Raw genomic sequence first — 19944 nt, forward strand, 5'->3', positions numbered from 1 at the left:
CAACAGCAGAACCATAATTAAAACTCAGAGTATTCCTAACTCCTAACCCTGTGTTAAACAACATTTATACCTGGGTTTGGTACATAAAACCATGACTAGTTACATGGAAGGAAAGGGAGGGTCAAGAAAGGACATTATTTCTGCACAAGTGGTATTTTCAGATTAAATGGAATGTCCAACAGCCTGGAGTGCAGCTTCTTTGCATTTTGTAACCAATTATTTTTCAAAAAGATGCTGTTTGCAATTCTCACCTCATTTGGAAAAGAAAGGAGTAACAGTGGCTTTTGCAAACCTGACTAGAGACAGATCAGGAGAGCACAACTGGCCAAAAAGCCCAGCTCACTGAGAATACAGCACAGTGCAGAGTGGGATTCACATTTCATTACTGGCTCTCATTTGCACACCTTTTGGACAGGTGGCCAAACTGCTCAAAAACCAGACAAAACGAGGGGATGCAAAGTAACATACTAACTTCTTTAATAGAGTCCAATCCAATTAAATCAAAATCACTCTGTGAACCCCTGGGTTTATTCACACTAAACAAGTCAGTGGTACATAGTGTTAACCCGATAGCTGATCGTGTTCATCCCCTCGGTCCCCACATGAAAAATGAGCACCAGTCAACCAGACTGTAATGGTATTTTTCCTTCCTTTTTTTTTTTTCTTTTTTTTTTATTTTAATAAAAACTATTTCTTTCATAGACTTAAAACAACCAACTAGCCAAGTTATTAATTATAGTACATCTAAAAAAAAAAAAAATCTCATACTAACCCTAATGTGACTGCTGCTTTACGAGTGCTCTGTGTACCGCCTTAGACTGGCTTTTCAGTAGCAATTCACTACAACAGGTCCTAAAATAATAATAATAATAAAGAATTAAAAACCTGACAGCAAGTTTAATGGTCAAAAGTAATAAAAACAACCTGTTCTGTAAGGTGATTTTTCTCAGCAGTTCAGTCCTGCTGCAGCACTCACAGCCTCACAAAGGCAGAAGGGGATCAAATTCTCTCACCTTCTTTAAATGTTTCTGGTTTTAAAAGGACAACTGCATTGTAACCTGCTAGGAACCATGGGGCATTTTACTTAACGTTATATTCAATAATGGGTCTGTTTTTTAAACTTACTGTTTTTCTGGGGGAGTTTAGGGAGGGCAGGGGAATAGAGGGAGAACAAAATCACAGCTCCCTGTAGCTGCAGCTCCCCGGGTGCCTCGGTCACTAGGACTGTCTCATCTCAGACCAGAGCTGGTAACTCTTGATTACTCTCAAAGAACACGAGGAAAACACCACCAGCAGCCTCTAAAGCTCCATTTGTTTTGGGTCATATCTCCTATTCAAGGACACCATCTTCTGTAATTTATCAGCTAAAGAAGCATTTTCTCCCTCTCCCCAGTGAAGGTTTAAAGGTGGGGTAGGGCATGAGACAAAGAAGGAAGCTAAAATGAATAAAAAATTCTCAGCTATAGAACCAAATTTCATTATTTCCTCTTTCATTCACAGCATCTTATCATCAGAGCCAGACTGCTGCTTTGCTTTAAGATCCAACTGATCTCATTTCCCCTCTGGCCCCATTGGTTGCTGGTCGACCTCTGGATCCACAAGGGATGATGCAAATGCTGACTGGACGATCTGAAACCCAAAGGACTCCAGAAGAGACATGTTCTGTTGGGGTGAGAAGGGGGATCCCAGAGCAGGACCCAGGTCCCCCAGAGGGCCACCAAGGGCCCTGACGTGCACTTTCTGTATGTGTTTGTTCAGATAAGACTTGGATCTGAAAAAGCTGCCGCATTCGGGGCACGGGTACTTCTTCTCTCCTTCCATCTCCATTTTGTTTTTGCTGACTGCCAGGTCACACGAGAAGGACCCATTGGTGTTCTGCTTCTCAGGAGTCTTGAGGTCACTGGTGTCAGAGAGGTCTCCATATGAATCAGAACTCTCAGTCGGGTCCGAATGTGAACATTTCTGGCCTTCTACGGGAAAAAGAAAAGAGAAGTTCTCAGAATCTTGGCTCCCAAAGCAAGATATTTAGCATGCATTAAAATAAATTAGATTGGTTACCACCTGATCACATGAATGCCTGTCACAACAGAGTGATACACACTTCACATCCAATCCCTCACATCCTAGAGCCCTTGAGCACAGGTCCCCTTTCCAAACCACCAGGCTGCTATCAGAGCAACAGCTGGGGTTTCATCAGGGATTTGTCATGGTACTGAATGCAACCATAATGGCTGGTTCATACAACACTTCTTGAATCCCAAGGATGTCTCACAATGTTTACACCTCAGACACTACAAAAGGATGGTCCTAATGATGAGTTTTCAACTGTGTAATTCACTTGCACACTCCTGAAATGCTGTTGATACTTTGGGGGAGAGCCTAGAAACTTCATGAAGTACAACAGGCTGCAGCAAGATGTGAAGAAACCTGGAAACATTCAGCAAAACAGCAGGGAGCTACTGCAATTTAAGAAGTGCAATTTCATTTAGTCTCAAGAAACTCTTTTTCACAAGTGCAACACTGTTAGAAGTTAACTTCACAACCTAAAATTGTTCTATCTTTAAATACTGCAGTGTGAAACAGCAGAGAGGTTATTTAAGTTATTTGGATATATTTCCTGGCAAAGCCCTTGGTATGTTTGGAGTCTCCCCCATTCTCCTCTGGCATTATGCCAGGGAAGTTTGTCCACACTTTTTTGCTCAGTGCATGTGAATGAGCGTGAGAAACCCAGATACTAAAGGAGTCTCTGAATACAAACAGGCTGTATCTACTATTAACTCTGAGAGACCAAAGAACCACTTGGCACAACCCAAAAGACAGATTTGCTCTGGACTCAGCATTACAAACCTAACAGGATATGCATGAAATCAATACACCACTGAGCTGGAATAAATCTCTTGTTAAGTCAGCACACCACCCAAAACTAAAGGGCTTCTGTAGTAACTCTGTCAAGACTTCAACAGAAAAATTACACAACTCAAGCTTTCTGCTGGCACAGTGTTTGTTCAACCCAGCCCTCTGTGTTCTCCTGGGCAAGAAAAAACCAGAACAACCATGGCTTTGAAGAATTTTCTGATGTTTCACTTTCACCAGGAATACTGACAGCTCAAACCAAGAAGCAAAAAGCTATTCTACACAGGCAAACACACTGCTTTACTTATTCAGAAGTTAAGCAGTGCTTAACTTGGCTATGCTTACAATAACAACTTTTTCTCCCCCCCCAGTTAAATGAATGTCAAAACAAGAAAGCACTGGTACTATCATCATCCTTCACCTCTCCTCCCCAACAATGCATTTAGAAGTGTAAGTTTAGCTACAGACAGCTGGCTGCATGTACAGTATGGCTCCTGGCAAAACCACAAACGGGCTTTGACTGACGCAAGATTCAAGGGAGTGGGACTAACAAATTTGCCCTCAGGCAAAATTAAGATGCTGACTGCTCCAAGGAAGAGGGTCAAGATGAACTAACATGGCTTTTTCAATCTCCCTGAAGATTGAAAGAAAGAAGCTGCCAAAGCTTCACATACTCTCCTGTGCCCATTTCCTTCCCCTAGACTTGTTAAATCAGCTGTGCAATGACAGGTATGATATCCTACATGGTGCTATGGAATTTCCCTGCATCTCCCTAAGCTTGTCTCCAGCATTTCCCTGTCCTTCCTCCCTCCCGTTTCTCGTGCCCAGCCCGACACCCACACCACAAAGCCCTGCCCAGAGCAGCAAGGTGCAGAGCAGGAGTCTCTTGCCTTTGATGCCATAGGTCCTGACGCAGTGGAACGCTGCTCCCCCATTCGGGATGGACTCCTGGTGCCTGGAGACCTGGGGAAGGGGAACACCGTGGTGGGTTTTAACATGGACCTTTAAGTAGGAGGCAGAGGAGAAACCTAAACAAGATAAAAGGAGATGAGATCCTGCCACCAGCAAAGACACACATCTGCCTTCCCTGTTCCTTTAATCTTTCTCTTGCTCCTGCTCCCTATTTTAAAGCTGCTGTTCCACCAGTTCCCTGTGACATGCTCACGTAGGAGTCCTGTCATCCTCAGGCAGAAACGCAATGCACACTTTTCATCAGACTGAGTTTGCTTTTTGTTAGTCACAAAGAGAGAGCAGCCTCCTTAAAAACAAATTCTGTGTAAGCAAACCTAGCAGGTGACATGAAATTTCTGGAAAAAAGGCAGAAGAGACATCATACAAAAAGGCACCCACGTCTCTTCACCATTTTTCTGCTGGTTTATTTTTTAATTAAAAATATTTTTGTCATCTGATAATACATTGGAAGATAGTTCCAATTAGTAGATTTTGTGCTCTTAAGGTCTGAAGGAATGCTATCTATTGAGAACCCTTATTGGTTTAGTGTGCTTTTCCCCTTAAGTTTCTATAGCACTTACAGCAACTTCTAGAAGACAGAAAGCTGAAACTATTCACTTTTTAAGGTATACACTTTTGCTCAATAGTATATTTCCTGCAGTCAGCTCACCCTGAGTTTAAAAAAATATACTAGAACTCATATTTTGTCTACAGTTAACAAAAAGTACTAAAAATAAATTTCAGTATTTTTATCAGCTCTGATCTGTAAGCACCAAACACTGAAAATAAAAACATATATATCAAACAATTGATTTCTGAACAAAGCAGGTTTTTACATTTGTGTGTGTGCTTTTTAAAATGTTTCTTCAAGTCTCATGTTGGTTTTTTTTAATGCAAGGAATTATCTCACATATACTTTGAAAGTTTTTAAATTCAACCTGAATAAGATTTGCAGTCACTCCTAGCACATTGGACCATATAGGAGGCAGAGTTTTAAAGACTTCCTACAGAGGTAAAGCTGCCACCACCAAGCAGCTTAATTTTCTGTTATACTTTGAACAGAGTATTATGGCACTTTCTTGTTAGAAATATTTCCCACTAACAACTAAGAGCACAACACAAGGTTCACCAGTGCAGACCCAGAGTTGCAGGTTCCCCCTCTGGAGAGAGAAAACCCAAGCCCTAGATTTTTTTAAACCAATATAGCATTTGCAGCACAAGCCCTTGCAAGAGAACTTTCATAACAATATTTTCCTTAAAATATGAGTAGATATTCTACCATAAAGCCATTTTTATAGTGATATAACTGCATTTACATTTGATGATATATAGTAATATATTAGGAATGCTGCAAAGCAAGTACTACACACCTCTCTGGGGTGGATTTTCTGACTGCAGCTGTTAGTTTCAGGTGCAGAATTTAATAATGAATGTGGCTTTACACTAGATTTCCCTGTGCCTAGCACACAGAATACCCCTCTACCCTGACTTTTATCCAGAGGTTATTAAGAATTATGTATACAGGACCTGCAAAGCAAGAACTCCACAGCAAGCTGCTGAAGGGAAAAGGGGCAGGCTGCTGAGAATGAACCAGAGGTAGTTACTGTGCACCCCTGAGCTGAAGATAAAAGTACAGAAAGTAGATCAATCACAACTGATAAAACCAAGAACATGTGACTCTCAAAATACAATGGAGCAGAATCACCAAGGCCAAGTGATGCAGGGAATTCATGCAAGGATATTATCCTCTGAAATAATGCAAGACCTACCCTCAGACACAAAATGCTGCATTGAAAATCTCACTGGGCAGCAAGAGAATATATTCCTACAAATACCAAAAATTCACTGTAGAGCTGAAAGAACCAGTCTTTGACTGGCAGAGCAAAGAGCACAGTGTACAGATACAATGGTGACACTTCCACCTGTGAGGTGCTTTCCTTATTTCACACACGTGGCTAATAACCACATGCATGCTGAGATCAACCTCTCATGCAGCAATGCATTAAAATCTCCCTGCCAGCCATTAAAAAAGGACTACATGCAGGTATTCAGTGCTTTTCTACACCAAACTGACACAGGAAAATCTGAACTTGTAATCTCTGCACAGAGGGTTTTTTCTGAACTCTGCAGTTCTATTTGTAGAGTTCATTGTTTTATAGAATGGAAACTGCTGCAAAGTGTGTTAGCTCCCCTTTATGCACTTGGCAGATGAACATGTGAGTCATCAACTTCCATCAAAACCCTAAGAATGCAAACTGCTTCATGGGAAACTGGTTAAAGGGAGACTTTTCTGGGGTTGTTTTCATCCTAATTTTCTCCTGAAGCACTTAGGACTGGCCTTTTTATCTCCACCAGACTTTAATTATGAATGCCTGTCCTAGGAAGATGGGGGTTTATAAACCATAATCCTTCACTCTTAAAATCTCTTTCAGAGCAAAGTCAGAGGATAAAGTGGCAGTATTGGCAGTATTTTTCAGAGCAGGAATGTATTTATTGCTTTACTCATACACATCTCTCCACTTTGCAAAACATTATTTCTTCATACCAGAAGGACCAATATTAAAAACATGTATAGAGAGGAAATGATCTCCTTTATATAAATGGGACCTGTCCCTTGATCTCTTAGATAAGGTCTATAAGGAGATAAACTATAGAAATAATTGCAGGATGATCCTTGTTCAAAAATTGTAATTTGGATTTAGCTGGAACATGAGGAGAATGTTTTTACTTTATTTACTGCATTCTGTCCCCCATGAATGTACAAGAACTCAGCGTGAAAAAATAAATCCTCATTTGTGATTGGAATATTTACCCTTTTCCTAACTAATTTAATTCTGTGAAACAAACAATGTGTATGTGTTTGAAACACAACCCCAAGTTCTGAGTTGCAGGTGTCATTACTAAATACCAAAGTCATTAATCTCTGGAATACTTTGAAAAAGCCCAACCAAGCAAATAAATTTCCTAAGGATGGTAAAAGACTGTGTGAGAACACAACAGGAGCACATCTTCTTTATTTAAACCAATTAAAGAGAATTTGTCTAAAAATGTGAGGCTTGAGGATTCATTTTTTAACCACCTTTTAGACAAATTCTTTAAGAAAAAAAAAAAAAAACAACAACAAAATACCAAACCAAAAAAGAAAAAGAAACAACCCCCAAAATCCCAGGGGAAAAAAACCCAACACAAAACTCCCCAGAACCACTTCACTGTTTCCCTGATTTAACAAGATTTAATTGCTTCCATGATTACTCCAAGCATAAAGACCTCAAGTAAGAACACAACCTGGAAAAAACAACTCACAGCTGGTAGTTTTTTAAAATTATACCACAACATTGTAAGAGAAATAGGTGTGATAAAGAAATGAGCCACATGACATGGCAAACTACTGGCTACAGCTTTCTGCCAGGTACTGAGTTCCATCCCCATCTCCCAAAGCCATCAAACCTTTAAAACAACACCAGACACCTCATTAAGGTCCACAGCAAAGCCTTTAGTCCAGTGGGATAAACTCAGGGAGTTTGAGGCTGTCATTAACACCAGGAATGTCACCTTTCCATCCACTTTTTTTTTTTTTTTAAAGTGGCCAACATCCAAAATTCTCTCCACAAGCAGCTTGAGCTTGCAGAGCATTCTTGCTTGACAATTACTATATCCAGAACCAGCTAAGTTTCAATTAAAAAATACAGCAGCACATTAGCCACGGGAAGAATAAACAAAATCTCTCTGCACAAGCACCCCAGTCATGGCACAGCTGTGATCAGGTTACTGTGTGTGCCTTCTGACTGCACCAGTGCCTATCAAACAGATATTTCTAATCCAGAAATCTTCCATTAGACTTCATCTTGCCAGGCTCTACAGTTTAAAAAAGAATTATTTAAAACAATGAACATTATACTTTGATTCTAGAACACCTGGGATTAAAAATTCTGCTGTCATTGATCATAAACCTATTATCAAAATTTACAGCATAAAACAATGAGTTTACAACACAGCTGTTTGATAAATCCAGTCTGTAGCTTACCCTTCCTATGAATTTTAACACTTCCTATGAAATTTAACATTATTCAGTATTCATAATTACATGTTTTAAATCCTGATGCAAACTGAAATTCACAGCAGACAATTGTGACAACTCCCAGAAAAACACAAACTGTAAGAAGAAAGTAGTTGCTTAAAGTTTGCTGTACAACAGGTTCCCTATCCTTCTACAGAAGTAGATATTTTATTTCAATTCCCACTGTACATTTAGACTTGTAAAATGTGAATAAACCACTCGGTCATTTTATTGTTTGAATGCCGGGTCTGTCTTTGTCACTCTGGCTCCATTTCCAAAGAGCTGCAGTGACATCCAGTGGTAGTTAAGTTGAAATTCAAGCTTACAAATCGTGGAAACAAGACAATTCCTCCCAGCCCATCTGAGTTTCTGTCTGGCACTATGTTCAACGGGAGGGGAGCAGGATAGCACCTGATCTCAAACAATATCTTCCATGTTGTTGCCACAAAAAGAATCAGGATAAGCTTAAACTTCTGTTTTTCAGAAGCCAGGCCTTCTGAAAAGGAGGGCAAGCTCCATTTCACACCATCTACCTGGAGCTTCAAAACCTGAAGATTTTCAACCCAGATGCCTGTTCCATTCACACCGATAACATCACTTTCAGGATTTACAGACTGTTCAACTAGGAAACACCTCCCTTGCAATTTAATGTTGATTACTCATCAACTCCACAAGCTCCCTGTACAGTCTGCACATTAAACACAGAAAAACTTTATTTTCTCAAAAGATTTCACCTCTCTTTAACTAGAAAAAAGAACACATTGCAAGAAAAAGACTCATCAGAAAAAACAAATCCCAAAACACAGCAGCAATCTCTTCTAACACCTACTAGCTATGTATACCTGTGTGAGCCAAAAAGGCATTTTGAACTTGTCAATCAATCCCTTAAAAAAAACCACCAGTAAGTCAAAAATAATTTTTCCAGCTTGCCTTACATCCCACAAAGCCTAAGTTTCCAACTCTCTCCAACTGAAGAGTACCAAAAAAGATGGAAAAGCTTCACAAGCTTAGTCATATGGTTTAGTTTTACATAGTGCTGCATGGAGCAGAGTTGGACTTGGTGATCTTTATGGGTCCCTTCCAACAGTGAAAAATTGTATTTGTACAAATAAAGGTAAACCACATTCCTAGTGCTCTTTACAAAGGATGTTTTAGAAATGTACATTAGTACAAAGCAATTAAGAGGGAGAGCAGCTTGACTCTGTTGCACCAGGAGGTTAAGTAATACTTAGTAACACAATGTAGATTTATGTTCAATGTATGATTTTCAACTTGATGTGTATTTTAAAGATACAAAAACATTCTTCCAAACTGACTGCAAGGGCTCAAGTCTGATTAGGTACAGAAAAAAAAAAAAAAGAAGATGTGTGTTGAGCAGCAGCAATGCAAGTAAGCATGGTTATTGTAGAGGGATCTGCTATTTAGCAAATAAAATTTGCTTCAGATTTCTTTGGGAGCCATGTGAAAAGGCCAGACCTGTGCTCCATCAGTTTCAGGGTTAAGGATTCAGCAGGAAAAGCAGAGTATGGACACAAACAGGGTACAACCTCCTCCTGCTGCAGAGAGTCACGCGGCCTTACAGCTCCCCTCGGGTGCTGCCCATCCCAGTGCAATTAAAACCAGTTCCTTCATTACCTCGGTTACAGATAGTGCAGAAGTTGCTTGGTCCTTCACTATGCTTCTTCAAGTGATCTGCCATGTATGCTGCTCTCAGGTACTTCCCACACACCTGGCACGGGACTTTGTCCTCGTGGCACGCCAGGTGTGAGCGCAGCCGGTCCCGCGTGGCAAAGGAAGCATTGCAGGTCTGCAGGTGTAACACAACCATGTGAGTCATCAGCTCTGCTGACAGCACTGATATTGCTGAATATATTTAGCATTCTTTAGAGTAAATACCTTAGGTACTGTGCATGATGATGCATAAGGCATTTTCCCCCAGATAAAAAATTCAGAACACCAACACATTGCACAAGTTGTAATGTTACCACTCAAAAGAATTAAAGCAGCAAGAAAACAGCTCTGACACACTACAGACAGTAAAACTTACTCCAAGATAGACTTGTAAGGTTTTAGCTCCTTTCTGAGGATAAAGATATTAAAATTTTAAGTAATATTTAACAAAAGAAGTAGCAGAAACCACTTTGCTGTGTTTACAATAAGTTCTGCCATTTTTCTGAGCCATTACAATCACTTTAAACCACTCAAATGTCCTCTCTGTCATTTTCCTCAATTCTACTCTTTGATTACATAAATCTGACTTCAGTACACAGAATTCTTTTGGAGTGTGAAGACATACAAACAAAGGATCACAGAATTATCTGGGATGACAACATGACAAGAGACAGTGGAAGAGTCACTCTGGTATCCACAGCAGCAGTGCAGACAAACTGTAGCAGTGAAGCCTCAAAACTGAGCAGATATCAAAATAACTGCATGACATTGTAATTTGTTTTAACTTACCCCTGGTCAAGGTATCATATTCCAATACTGCCACAAAACAAGCTTGATTTGGCATAAGATAATATTGATTCTATCTGCCCACTTTCCAGCTGAAATCTGCATGGTAAGTGAAGCTCCCTCCCGTTTTTCCAACCCCAGCAATGGGCAAGCAGGCTGTGCCCACAGCCTGTTCCAGTGGCCTGCCAGGTCTGAAAGGCTTGCTGTGTCTCTAAGGTGTGAAGGGAAATAAGTCACCAGCAATATGCTGCACAAGGAATTAGGGTTATAGTCTAAACCATTTCACAAGTGCCAGAGGACAAACAAAAGCAAACACACATCAGAACAACCAGACCAAGCCAGAGCAGTGACATTCAAGAGTGTACAGTGTTTTGTTTACACCAACTTCATATAAAATATCACAGTTTTAAGAGATGTAACCAGAAACCCCCCAAAAATAATATGAGGCTGCTCACTGTCTTGGGAACTGGGTATAAACTGTATTTTTAAATACCAGTGTGTAATTAAACCACTGTTTCAATAGAGATAAGACTTGTTAAAGTAACAATCTTAGTAAAATTCCAAAATTATAATTCAAGTAAGTGGAACTGATAATACAGAAGAGAATAATGTAATTACATAGAATTCAGTTAATCAAGAGCTTAATCCAAAAACCACTGAAGGCAGCTGAAAAGCACCTATCAATCTCACCAGGCTTTACACTCATTTGATCCTGTGAGATGCTGAAGTGTGGAAAACTCCCATGGAGCTGAGGCTGCTCTGCAGCAAGTACAAGACTTAACACCCCAGAGGATCAGGACTTAATGAAATTGAAAGGGCAACAGTAAAATTATCTGGATTTCTACAACATGCACAGTTTAACTATGCCCACCAGACAAAGATGTATAAATTACAAGTATTGAGGTTTAAGAGGCAAATTCTTAAACGTGAAAGATTTCTCTTCATTTGTGATCTCAGTACACAGCACTGAGCAAAACAGATGCAGCTTTCACTTACTAAAGTGTTCTTAGAGGTAAGCACTCTCTTAAGGCAGGATTGCAGCACTGATGCCAATCAATCTGCTGGCTATCAGCTAAAGATACATCACTAGAGTATCAACAATGACAGCCAAGAGATCCATCATCAATAACTCTAAACAGAGCCACAGGCAGGTCCATACCCAAGCATTGGGAGTGCTTTAGCCAATGAGAAGCAGACCAGAGACAAATCACATAAATACAGCGATGCCAAAGTAAAACCAAATCTATCCCACAGTGAACTTAACAAGTTGAAAGCTTAGGCAAAAGCAATATAAAAATTTATGTGTTTGATTTCTCACTGTTGCTGCTGAGTTGTGTAAAGCTCACCTTTGAATAAGCTATATAATAAATATATCTGCAACAAAGCTTAAAAACAATAATTAAGTCCAGTGGAAAAAGCAAGAACCAGTTTAGCTGAATCATAACAATGGGAGACAGGACTAGGGTTAAAGAAAATCCCAAAGTTAATATTCAAATAGTTAATATTTATAAAAGGTATAGGAAAAAAAAAAGTTTTATTTTATGAAAGATGTGAAGTGCTAAATGAGTGCTAAGTATTTGTCATTAATTGTTAATCATAGAAGAAAACTCTCCAGTGCTTTCCTATCAAACATTGCACAGGTATATAAATAGATCAAAAAGAATATATAAAGTTTAAAAACATTGTTTAAGAAATACCTCTTGAAGTTTCAACTTTTCTATGGATGTGGATGTCTCTGAGCTTATTCCATGGTGGCTGCCATTTTCCTGCTAATAGGCAGGAAGTAAGAGAAATTAGGACAGGAAGAAACTCATTCTGCATTGAAATCAATGGGATATGCACTGGACTTGGGATGCCAATTAAGTTGTGCTTTACTTTAACCAGCATTTTTAATTTTACTTAATTTGTCTGATGAACAACCTGTCTTGTCTCTGAGAGGAGCAAACTTGTGTTTTCTCCCCTTTTTCTTTCATGTGCCCAGATTTTCAGATCACTGCTCCCAGACTGCAGCCTGACTTTCACACATTGACAGCTTCACCCCATCCCATGGGATCAGAAACTGAGCTGCCCCATTCTGGCCACAAACCAGACTCACTCCTTCTCCTGTAGCCAGAACTCAACTGCCAGACTGGGGAAAAAAGTATAAATTCACCAGTGCAACAATCCAGGGGAAGAGATCCAGAGTGCCATTTGCCTGGACACCAAAGCAGCTTCCTGGATCTGATTTCTCAGCTGCTTTGGCTCTGTGGAGATGTTCCCTAATCTGAGTCTACATGAACAGCAATGGTAAAGCTGGAGTAAGGCTTTGGCATCAGGTGTAGAGGTGCTGCAAGTTAGGATACTTGTGAGAGATCTGTGAAGCACAGCTGTTATTTCAGGGGATGAGTGCAGGATTACAAACTGAGCACTGAAAACTATTGCTGTTGATGTTCAGCTTAAAATTGTCCTGTTTCTCATACTTTCATTCATTCTGAAGTTGGGTTGACACCTTCCCACTTTTTGGTACTCCAAAGTGTGCTGTGATGCCACACCAACAAAACATTATCACCAGTTTGCAAAGATACCTTAGAGCTCAGGTAAATGGCCAGTTTGTTTAAATCATAACAGAGCACAAATTTCAAAAATGCCATTACAATCGAGGATTCTGGAGTGCTCTGCTGTTTATGGAGTAATTCTCTTTTCCAGTAAACATAAACAAAGCATGACAATAACAGGAATTTTCAACAGGAACTAAACAGACTCAAAAAGGATCCTCAAGGCTGTTCAGGCTGCTCTCAGGGGGAGCTAATTTGCCAAACTAAATCAATGGAAAAAGAGAATGGAAAATGGGCAAACAACATGCCAATATTAAGCTATTTTCCTTCTTGGTGGCCAGATCCTATGTTAGATACATATAAAGGAACAGATGCATAACTGATTATGAGATAATCACAGGGAGAACATCATCAATTTATTCATCAGTTTTCATATTTGGAACAAGTTCTCAGTGACTGCATCCCCTCTGTGGTTTCTACAATGTACAGCAGATCTGTGGATATTCAAGAAGACTTTCTAAATCTGGTAGGATATTGCAAAGCATTTTCTCCAAAGATACAACAGGTCATTAAATTTTCTGCACCTTAAGATTCACGAAAATTGCAGGGCTAAGCAATCAAAAATCAAGAACAACCCAAGCCTGAAGGACAATCTCAACTCTGTCTTGATGATTGTAACCTATAGCCTGTACCTTTTAGCTGAAATGAGCAGTGCAGACAGTATTATGGCACTTTAGATAACACACAGTAAGAAAGACTGCTCTTGGAAACTGCTATCACAAAATACATGTGTGCAAGGAAATGGAGTGAGCTTGGCTGTGCCATCTTAGCTTCCATGTTTCTTTACTTCTGAGCTCTTAGTGTATCCTCTGATTCACACAGTTTGTATTTAATATTCTTAAATCAAGGTTAAACTATAAAAGAATTATCAGTCATCACCTAGCAAAGGACAATTCTCAGCTATCTGTGCTATCTGTGAAAGTGTTCAGCCAGTAATCTTGGTATCAGCTGAGTGTCTGTTCCTGTTGGGATGTAAACATTCATCATCAGTTCACTGTCCCCACACTCTGAATTCTTTTTAGGAGTGGAATTTTCTGGTTTGTATAAATCTGTAACCCATAAATCATCTCAAGACACTTGAGCCAATGTAAGGCTTTATGCAGTTAAATCAATGTGACAGCTCTATGGCCTTTCAAATGAGCTGGGCTTTCACAGATCATATGGATGTCAACAGAAACCTTTAGATGGCTCCAGCTGTCTGGAAAACTTCTCAGGATTCTTAAAATTTCAACATGTTTCAAAACTCTCACAATTTGAAGGAAATACAGGCGTGTAAAAACGTGCAACAATGCAGATCAGGAGGCAGCAATCATGTAGGACTGTCTAGCTTCATAAAACAGGGTTAAATATTTTAGAAGAAAAAAATCCACTAACCTTCACTGTCCTCAAAAGAAAAAAAAAAAAAAAAAGAATAGAGTCTTGCTTCAGCTTCTTTAGACAAATATTAAATATTTCTTCAGAAGCCAAGCATGGAGATTGTTAGCCCAACAACTGTTTTAAAAGTTTGCCCAACATCTCTCTGATGGCAATGTCTGATGGTGGAAGCTGATTCTCAACTTTGTGTTAATTGATACTTCCAGGCACCTTTTAAATCTTTCTATAAATGGATTACAAAGTATCTTCCTTCATTTGATCTTTCCAACCTTATTAACTATAAAAAACCATATACAACATTATGACATTGTACAACAAAGGATATTGTGATGTCATTATTCATATTCTCCCTGAGACAGAAAAAGCTTCCAATTTTGCTCAGTGCAATGTTCTGAAGGCTATGCAATTTTACAAAATAGTATCTTGACAAGTTATGATAATTACAATTTACTAATTTTTTTTTAAGTTATTCTAAAAAAAATGAAGTCAGCATTGGAGCCTCCTGATGGCAACAACTGCAATTAAAAAAAAGGGGGAGGGAATCATCAGTGACAGGGACTCCAAGCCCAGTGGCTGGGTGAGAGATCCAGGGTGAGACTGGGACAGCACAGCAGGGAAGAACAGTGGTGGAAGGGGGAGAGGCAGGAGCACCAAAGTAGATGAGGTGAGAGGGGAAGGGAGGGATGTAAAGCAGATGTCACTGTGGAACACTGTTCTTTACACACATTTGTCCCAAATCACATATACATGGTATTTCAAAATTGTCTGCACACATAAATGCAATGCCAAAGATTACCCAAACATCAATCTAAACCCCTGTGGCTCCTACCTGACACTTGTGAGGTCTCTCTGAGGTATGCACCTGTTTGATGTGTCCATTCAAGTGGTCTGGCCTTAAAGGAAAACACACATAAGCACACTTAAAACAAATACTAAAGTTACAATTTTAACACCAAAGAAAAGAAGAAAAAAAAAAAAAAAAAAAAAAAAGAAAAAATTATCCCAGTGCTGTATCTACTATGACAATTGTAGTGATATTTAACTTTCCAAGAACCAGATTGTCAACAACTGGGACTCTACCTTGTTATGTACCCTCTGCAACTTGCTAAAAAGCAGCATTTTCTCAGGAAGAAATCATGACTGAATGATAAGAGGAAACAGGAAATACAAGTTATGATTTGCAAGCCTGCATGTTCTCATCCAAAATCCTATGTAGACCTTAACAATCAGGGCACTTTGATTTACAGCGCTGAATATTTGAAAATCACACCCTTTTGGTTTATGTCCTAAACACAGACGTAAAAAGCCAACTTTAAGCACCTCTTGCAAAAAGACTATCTAAACTCTGTTGCTGTGATACATTTTCCACCTGCAAGATGAAAAAACACTCCTAACTTACAACTTGGTAGGGAGACTGCATTAATACAAATAAAGTGCTCTGAACGTTCCAACTAGAAGGTGCGATGGAAGAGCAAATCATTACTGAAGAAAGTTAGAGCATTCTTCACAACCGGCAAAGCCTACTTGGAAGAAGAAAGGACTGAAGGGCTGCAGATTGTCCTGGTGGGAGTTTCTCCTAGTGGGAAGAAAGCTTTTCATTGTATGAGACCAAAACCGCTTGGAAACAAGTTCTCCACCCTCTCCTCCCCCAACTACCCGGCCGCACCAATGAGAGGGCGCGGGATGGAATTCACGCCCTGCAGACACAAACAGGCTGGACTGTGCAGCTGGGCTGGGGCGGTGCAACCGGACAGACTGCTCGGGGTCCCTGGGTACCTCCAGCCCAGCAACCTCAGCGCTGCTGAACACAGGAAAGGACACTAAAATTACACATCACACTTCCAACTTCCTCTGGCTGCGCTCAAGAGTGAATACTGCAACTTAAAGAGTCTCTAGTTTTCATTCATACTTCGGTTTTACAGATACGCGAACGGGTTTGTTGTTAACTTTTGTAACAGCATTCCCGCCTGCTCACATGAACTTGCTGAGGAAAACAAGAACTCAACGTGGATGTCTCACTTCCCCTTAATGACAAAAACCTTTCATACAGCAACAGCAGAAATCTTTAAGTGTCAATGAAAACAATGAAACTTGGCACACGATCCCGGGTAGCGCTATAGTAAGAAAAGTACTTTCACCTCTAGCCACAGATGAGATTTTCATTTTGTGACCTTCCATCACTCAATCCGCAGTCCTTATGAAGATGCATCCCTAATTACTGCCGATTTAAAAAGGGAGAGTGGGGGGGCTATATTTTCATAAATTATTTCAATAACAGAAAGTCCCTCTATCAAAAAGAGAGCTGGGGCAAAATTCCACAATTTACATAGCCTGGTGGCCTTTTGAGTTGTTTTCAGATCTCGAGTCCTTGCCTCACGTCAGAGCAAATCAAGTGCCGTGGAAAACCGACTGCTGGTACAGAAATAGCAGAGCACATCCCCCTCCCCCCACTACTTCTACACTCAAAGCGAGCGGCAAACTTCCAAAAAAGTTTCAAATTCATTAACTCAAGACTATAAGATACCACTATCACTACTACGTGTACCAAACTACTTATTACATTAGCTCCCACAAACAGCGACAACAAAAAATCAGCAACATTAAATGCACAGATCTTACGTATGTTGCAGGGCAGAAACAGGATCCCCTTCAGAAGGATGTAAACCCAAAGGACACAAAGATCATGTATTAAAAGATACTTGATGCTGCAGCCTTTGAAATCTCACCTCTTCCTTCACATTTGGGTGATAAAAAACATTACGAACTAAGAGAAATGAAGGGAAGTTAAGAAAAAGAAAATTTAAAATGGATACGAGAAAAATATTAATCTTGAGATGTATTATTTTGCACTTCAACAGCACCTTCAAGCTACCGACACATCAGCGATCTCAAGGCACTTCTGTGAGGCAGGTAATTATTTCTATACCCATTTCACAGAAGAGTCATTTGAGGCAGAGCCTGACTGACTTGCCCAAGGACACGCACACACCAGCTCTGGGACAAAGCTGGGAACGTTAGCCAGAAGCCACTGACTCCCAGTTCAATGGCTTCATTACTTTTAAACCCTTCCCAGAGACTGCAGAACAGCATCTCAGAGGAAATTATGGAAGTCTCATTCCTTTAAACATTCTAAAGTGGAACAGTCAAACTATCCTAAGCACACTGTGTGTGTCAATGTCCATACAAGCACTCTCTTACCTGGAAAAGCCTTTTCCACAGCTCTGGCAGATGTAGGGCTTTCCCACAGAGCCATCATGCGATCGAACATGATAGGACATCCTATCTTTCCGCTTGAACCTCAAGCCACACACCGGACAAGAGTAAGGCTTTTCGCCAGAGTGTGACAGCTTGTGCCGGTTCAGGTGGTACACGTCCCGAAAAATCTTGCCACAGATCTCACAGGCCACCTGTTTCCTCGTCCTGCTTCTTTTTCGAGGCGCGTCGGGGTCGTCCTGACCAGGAACACCATTTTCACCCAGCCGTGGGGGTGGGATGTCTATGTAGCCCAGCTGTAAGCTCGTCACCCCATGTTGAGCCTCGTGCTGCCGAAGACGATTGGCATCCGTGAACACCTTCCCACAGAGACCACAAGGCAGGATCCCAGCCTCCCGCAGGCCCCCTGGGCTACCGAACATCATGGAGTCCAAGAGATTGGCTTTACGGGGACGCCCTCTGCCCCTCTTGGTGCTTAAAGTGGGGGCACTAGCAGCAACATTCTGGAAGGGTGAGGCCAGCAGCGGCGGGGACAGAGGTCCTGCCACCATGGGCAGGCGGTCCACACCCTGCAGGACAGGGAGGGAGGACTGCGCAGCGCTGAGCGCAGCCCGCGTGGCCTCGTCTTCAGGCATGCCAGCGATGCCATTGCCATTGGGCGCCAAAGTGGCACCGTTGGTCATGTCAAGAGGGAAGCCGAGGTCGGCAGCCCCCGGACGGAAGAGCATGATGTCAGGGCGTGCGGGGGGCACGAGGAGCTGCACGTTGGACTGCTTGATGACCTCCTGGCAGATGTCGATCACGGAGCGCATCAGCAGGAACTTGGCGGCCGTCATGAGCTCCGGGAAGCTCTCCAGCCGCACCACGATGCGCGACGTGTAGGCGAAGTCCAGGATGTCTCCGAACACCTTGGAGCTGATGGTGTGCATCTCCAGCTCCCGCCCGCCCCCGGGGGCGCCGCCGGTCGCCGCCGCAGCCCCGCCGGCCGCCGCCTCCGCCGCGCTCCCCTCCGCGCCGCCGCCGCCGCCACCTGCCCCGTCGCCGAGCTGCGCGCTGAACACCGACTCGAAGTACTCGCTGCAAGCGGCCAGCACGGCGCGGTGCGCCGGGAAGCTCTCGTCGCCCACGCGTAGGAGCACGTCGCAGAAGCGGCCGCCGTTCTTGCGCTGCTGGTTGAGGCTGTGCAGCACGTCGGCGCTGTGCCGGCTCACCTGGTAGGTGTAGCAGCCCGCCGAGGGGCCGCAGGCGGCGGCCTCGCTCACCCGCTCCATGGGGGCTGCGCCGCCCCGCCGGCGCCCGCAGGGGGCGCGCGCGCTCTCGGGCCGCCCGGCGGCGCGCGCCGCCTCCTCCTGCTCGTTCCCCGCCCCTGCCCGGGCCGGCGGCGCGCGCGCGGCGCTCCCTGCACGGCGCGAGGGGCTCGCGCGGCGCGGGGGGGGCGAGACAAAAGGCTCGGGCGGCCGAGGCGCGCGCGCGGCCGCGCGAGCCCCGCCCGGGCCCGGCCGCCACGAGGCGCTGCGGCCGCGGAGCCGCCGCGGGAAGGGGCGTGCGCGGCGCGGCGGCTGCAGCCGGGAGGGACGGGGGTCCGGCGGCGGCTCCGGGCTGCCGGCTCCGTCCGTCCCTGTGTGTTTGGAGCGGAGGAAAGATGGCAGCGGCTGCACTTCCTCTTGCACTTTCACCCCTGGGGGGAGGAGAAGGAGGGGGCGATACCACCCCCCCTACAAAAATCCAGCGGGGGCCCCCCGGCTGCTGCTCCCCGACCGAGCGCCGCCGCCGCCGGCCCCGGTCCGGGCCCCGCCCGCTTCGACGCACCCTCACCACCGGCGCCGCAAACTTTCCTCTCTTCTTTGGACGAGAAGACCCCCACCCTATTCGCGGAGACCCCCCCTCCAGCCACTCGGGCTCCCCCCCTGCCCCCCCGCTTCCTGCCCCCCTCCCTCCCCGCATCCGCCAATGCAAGAGCAGCCAGAGCCAGCAGGCCGGCCCCCACCCCGCCCGCCCGCGGGGGCTGGGGGCTGCAGTCTCCCCCTTCCCCAGCACCGATCCTCCAATGCCGAGCCGGCAGCGAGGCCCCCCCCCCTGCGGCTCACGGGGGTGGTGGGGCTGCGCTCGCCCCCTCCCCCAAATATCCGGGCTGCAGCTCGCCCCCGAGACCCCCCTCCCGCTGGAGAGAGGAGGAGGGGCCGGCGGGGGGGGCTGCAGGCAACCTTCCCCCCTCCCCAGGCGCGAATCGTCCAATGCAAACCCTCCCGGAGCTGCAGAGGCGCAGAGCGGCCCCCACCTCCTCGGCTCGCCTGAGGAGAGCCGATCCCAGAGGGGCCAGGGGCTGCAGCGCAGACCGGCCTCCCCCCGGTCTTTCATTGCATTTCTCACCCCCACCCCCCGTACGCGATCAACTCTCAGCCTCGCTAGAAGAGCGCGGCGCCGGCATTGTGGGGGAGGGAAGGG

General features: G+C 43.7%; 1 protein-coding gene across 3 annotated transcripts; it reads right to left on the bottom strand.

Annotated features, from left to right (window-relative positions):
• Positions 1 to 453: 453 nt before the first annotated feature.
• PATZ1 (POZ/BTB and AT hook containing zinc finger 1) lies at positions 454 to 18770 on the bottom strand. 3 transcript variants are annotated; one of them, XM_059485256.1, is made up of 6 exons: positions 17485 to 18770; positions 15116 to 15179; positions 12016 to 12087; positions 9497 to 9668; positions 3744 to 3881; positions 454 to 1970 (listed from the first exon to the last, which is right to left on the bottom strand). In XM_059485256.1, exons 1-6 carry the CDS (start codon positions 18768 to 18770, stop codon positions 1552 to 1554), a joined length of 2151 nt encoding a protein of 716 aa, XP_059341239.1. In that variant the 3' UTR covers positions 454 to 1551. The 3 variants fall into 3 exon arrangements, with proteins under 3 accessions (XP_059341239.1, XP_059341240.1, XP_059341241.1); XM_059485257.1 differs by lacking the exon at positions 12016 to 12087; XM_059485258.1 differs by lacking the exons at positions 3744 to 3881; positions 12016 to 12087.
• Between the last annotated feature and the right edge of the window lie 1174 nt (positions 18771 to 19944).

This window comes from Ammospiza nelsoni, chromosome 18, assembly GCF_027579445.1.
Source record: "Ammospiza nelsoni isolate bAmmNel1 chromosome 18, bAmmNel1.pri, whole genome shotgun sequence".
Lineage (NCBI taxonomy): Eukaryota > Metazoa > Chordata > Aves > Passeriformes > Passerellidae > Ammospiza > Ammospiza nelsoni.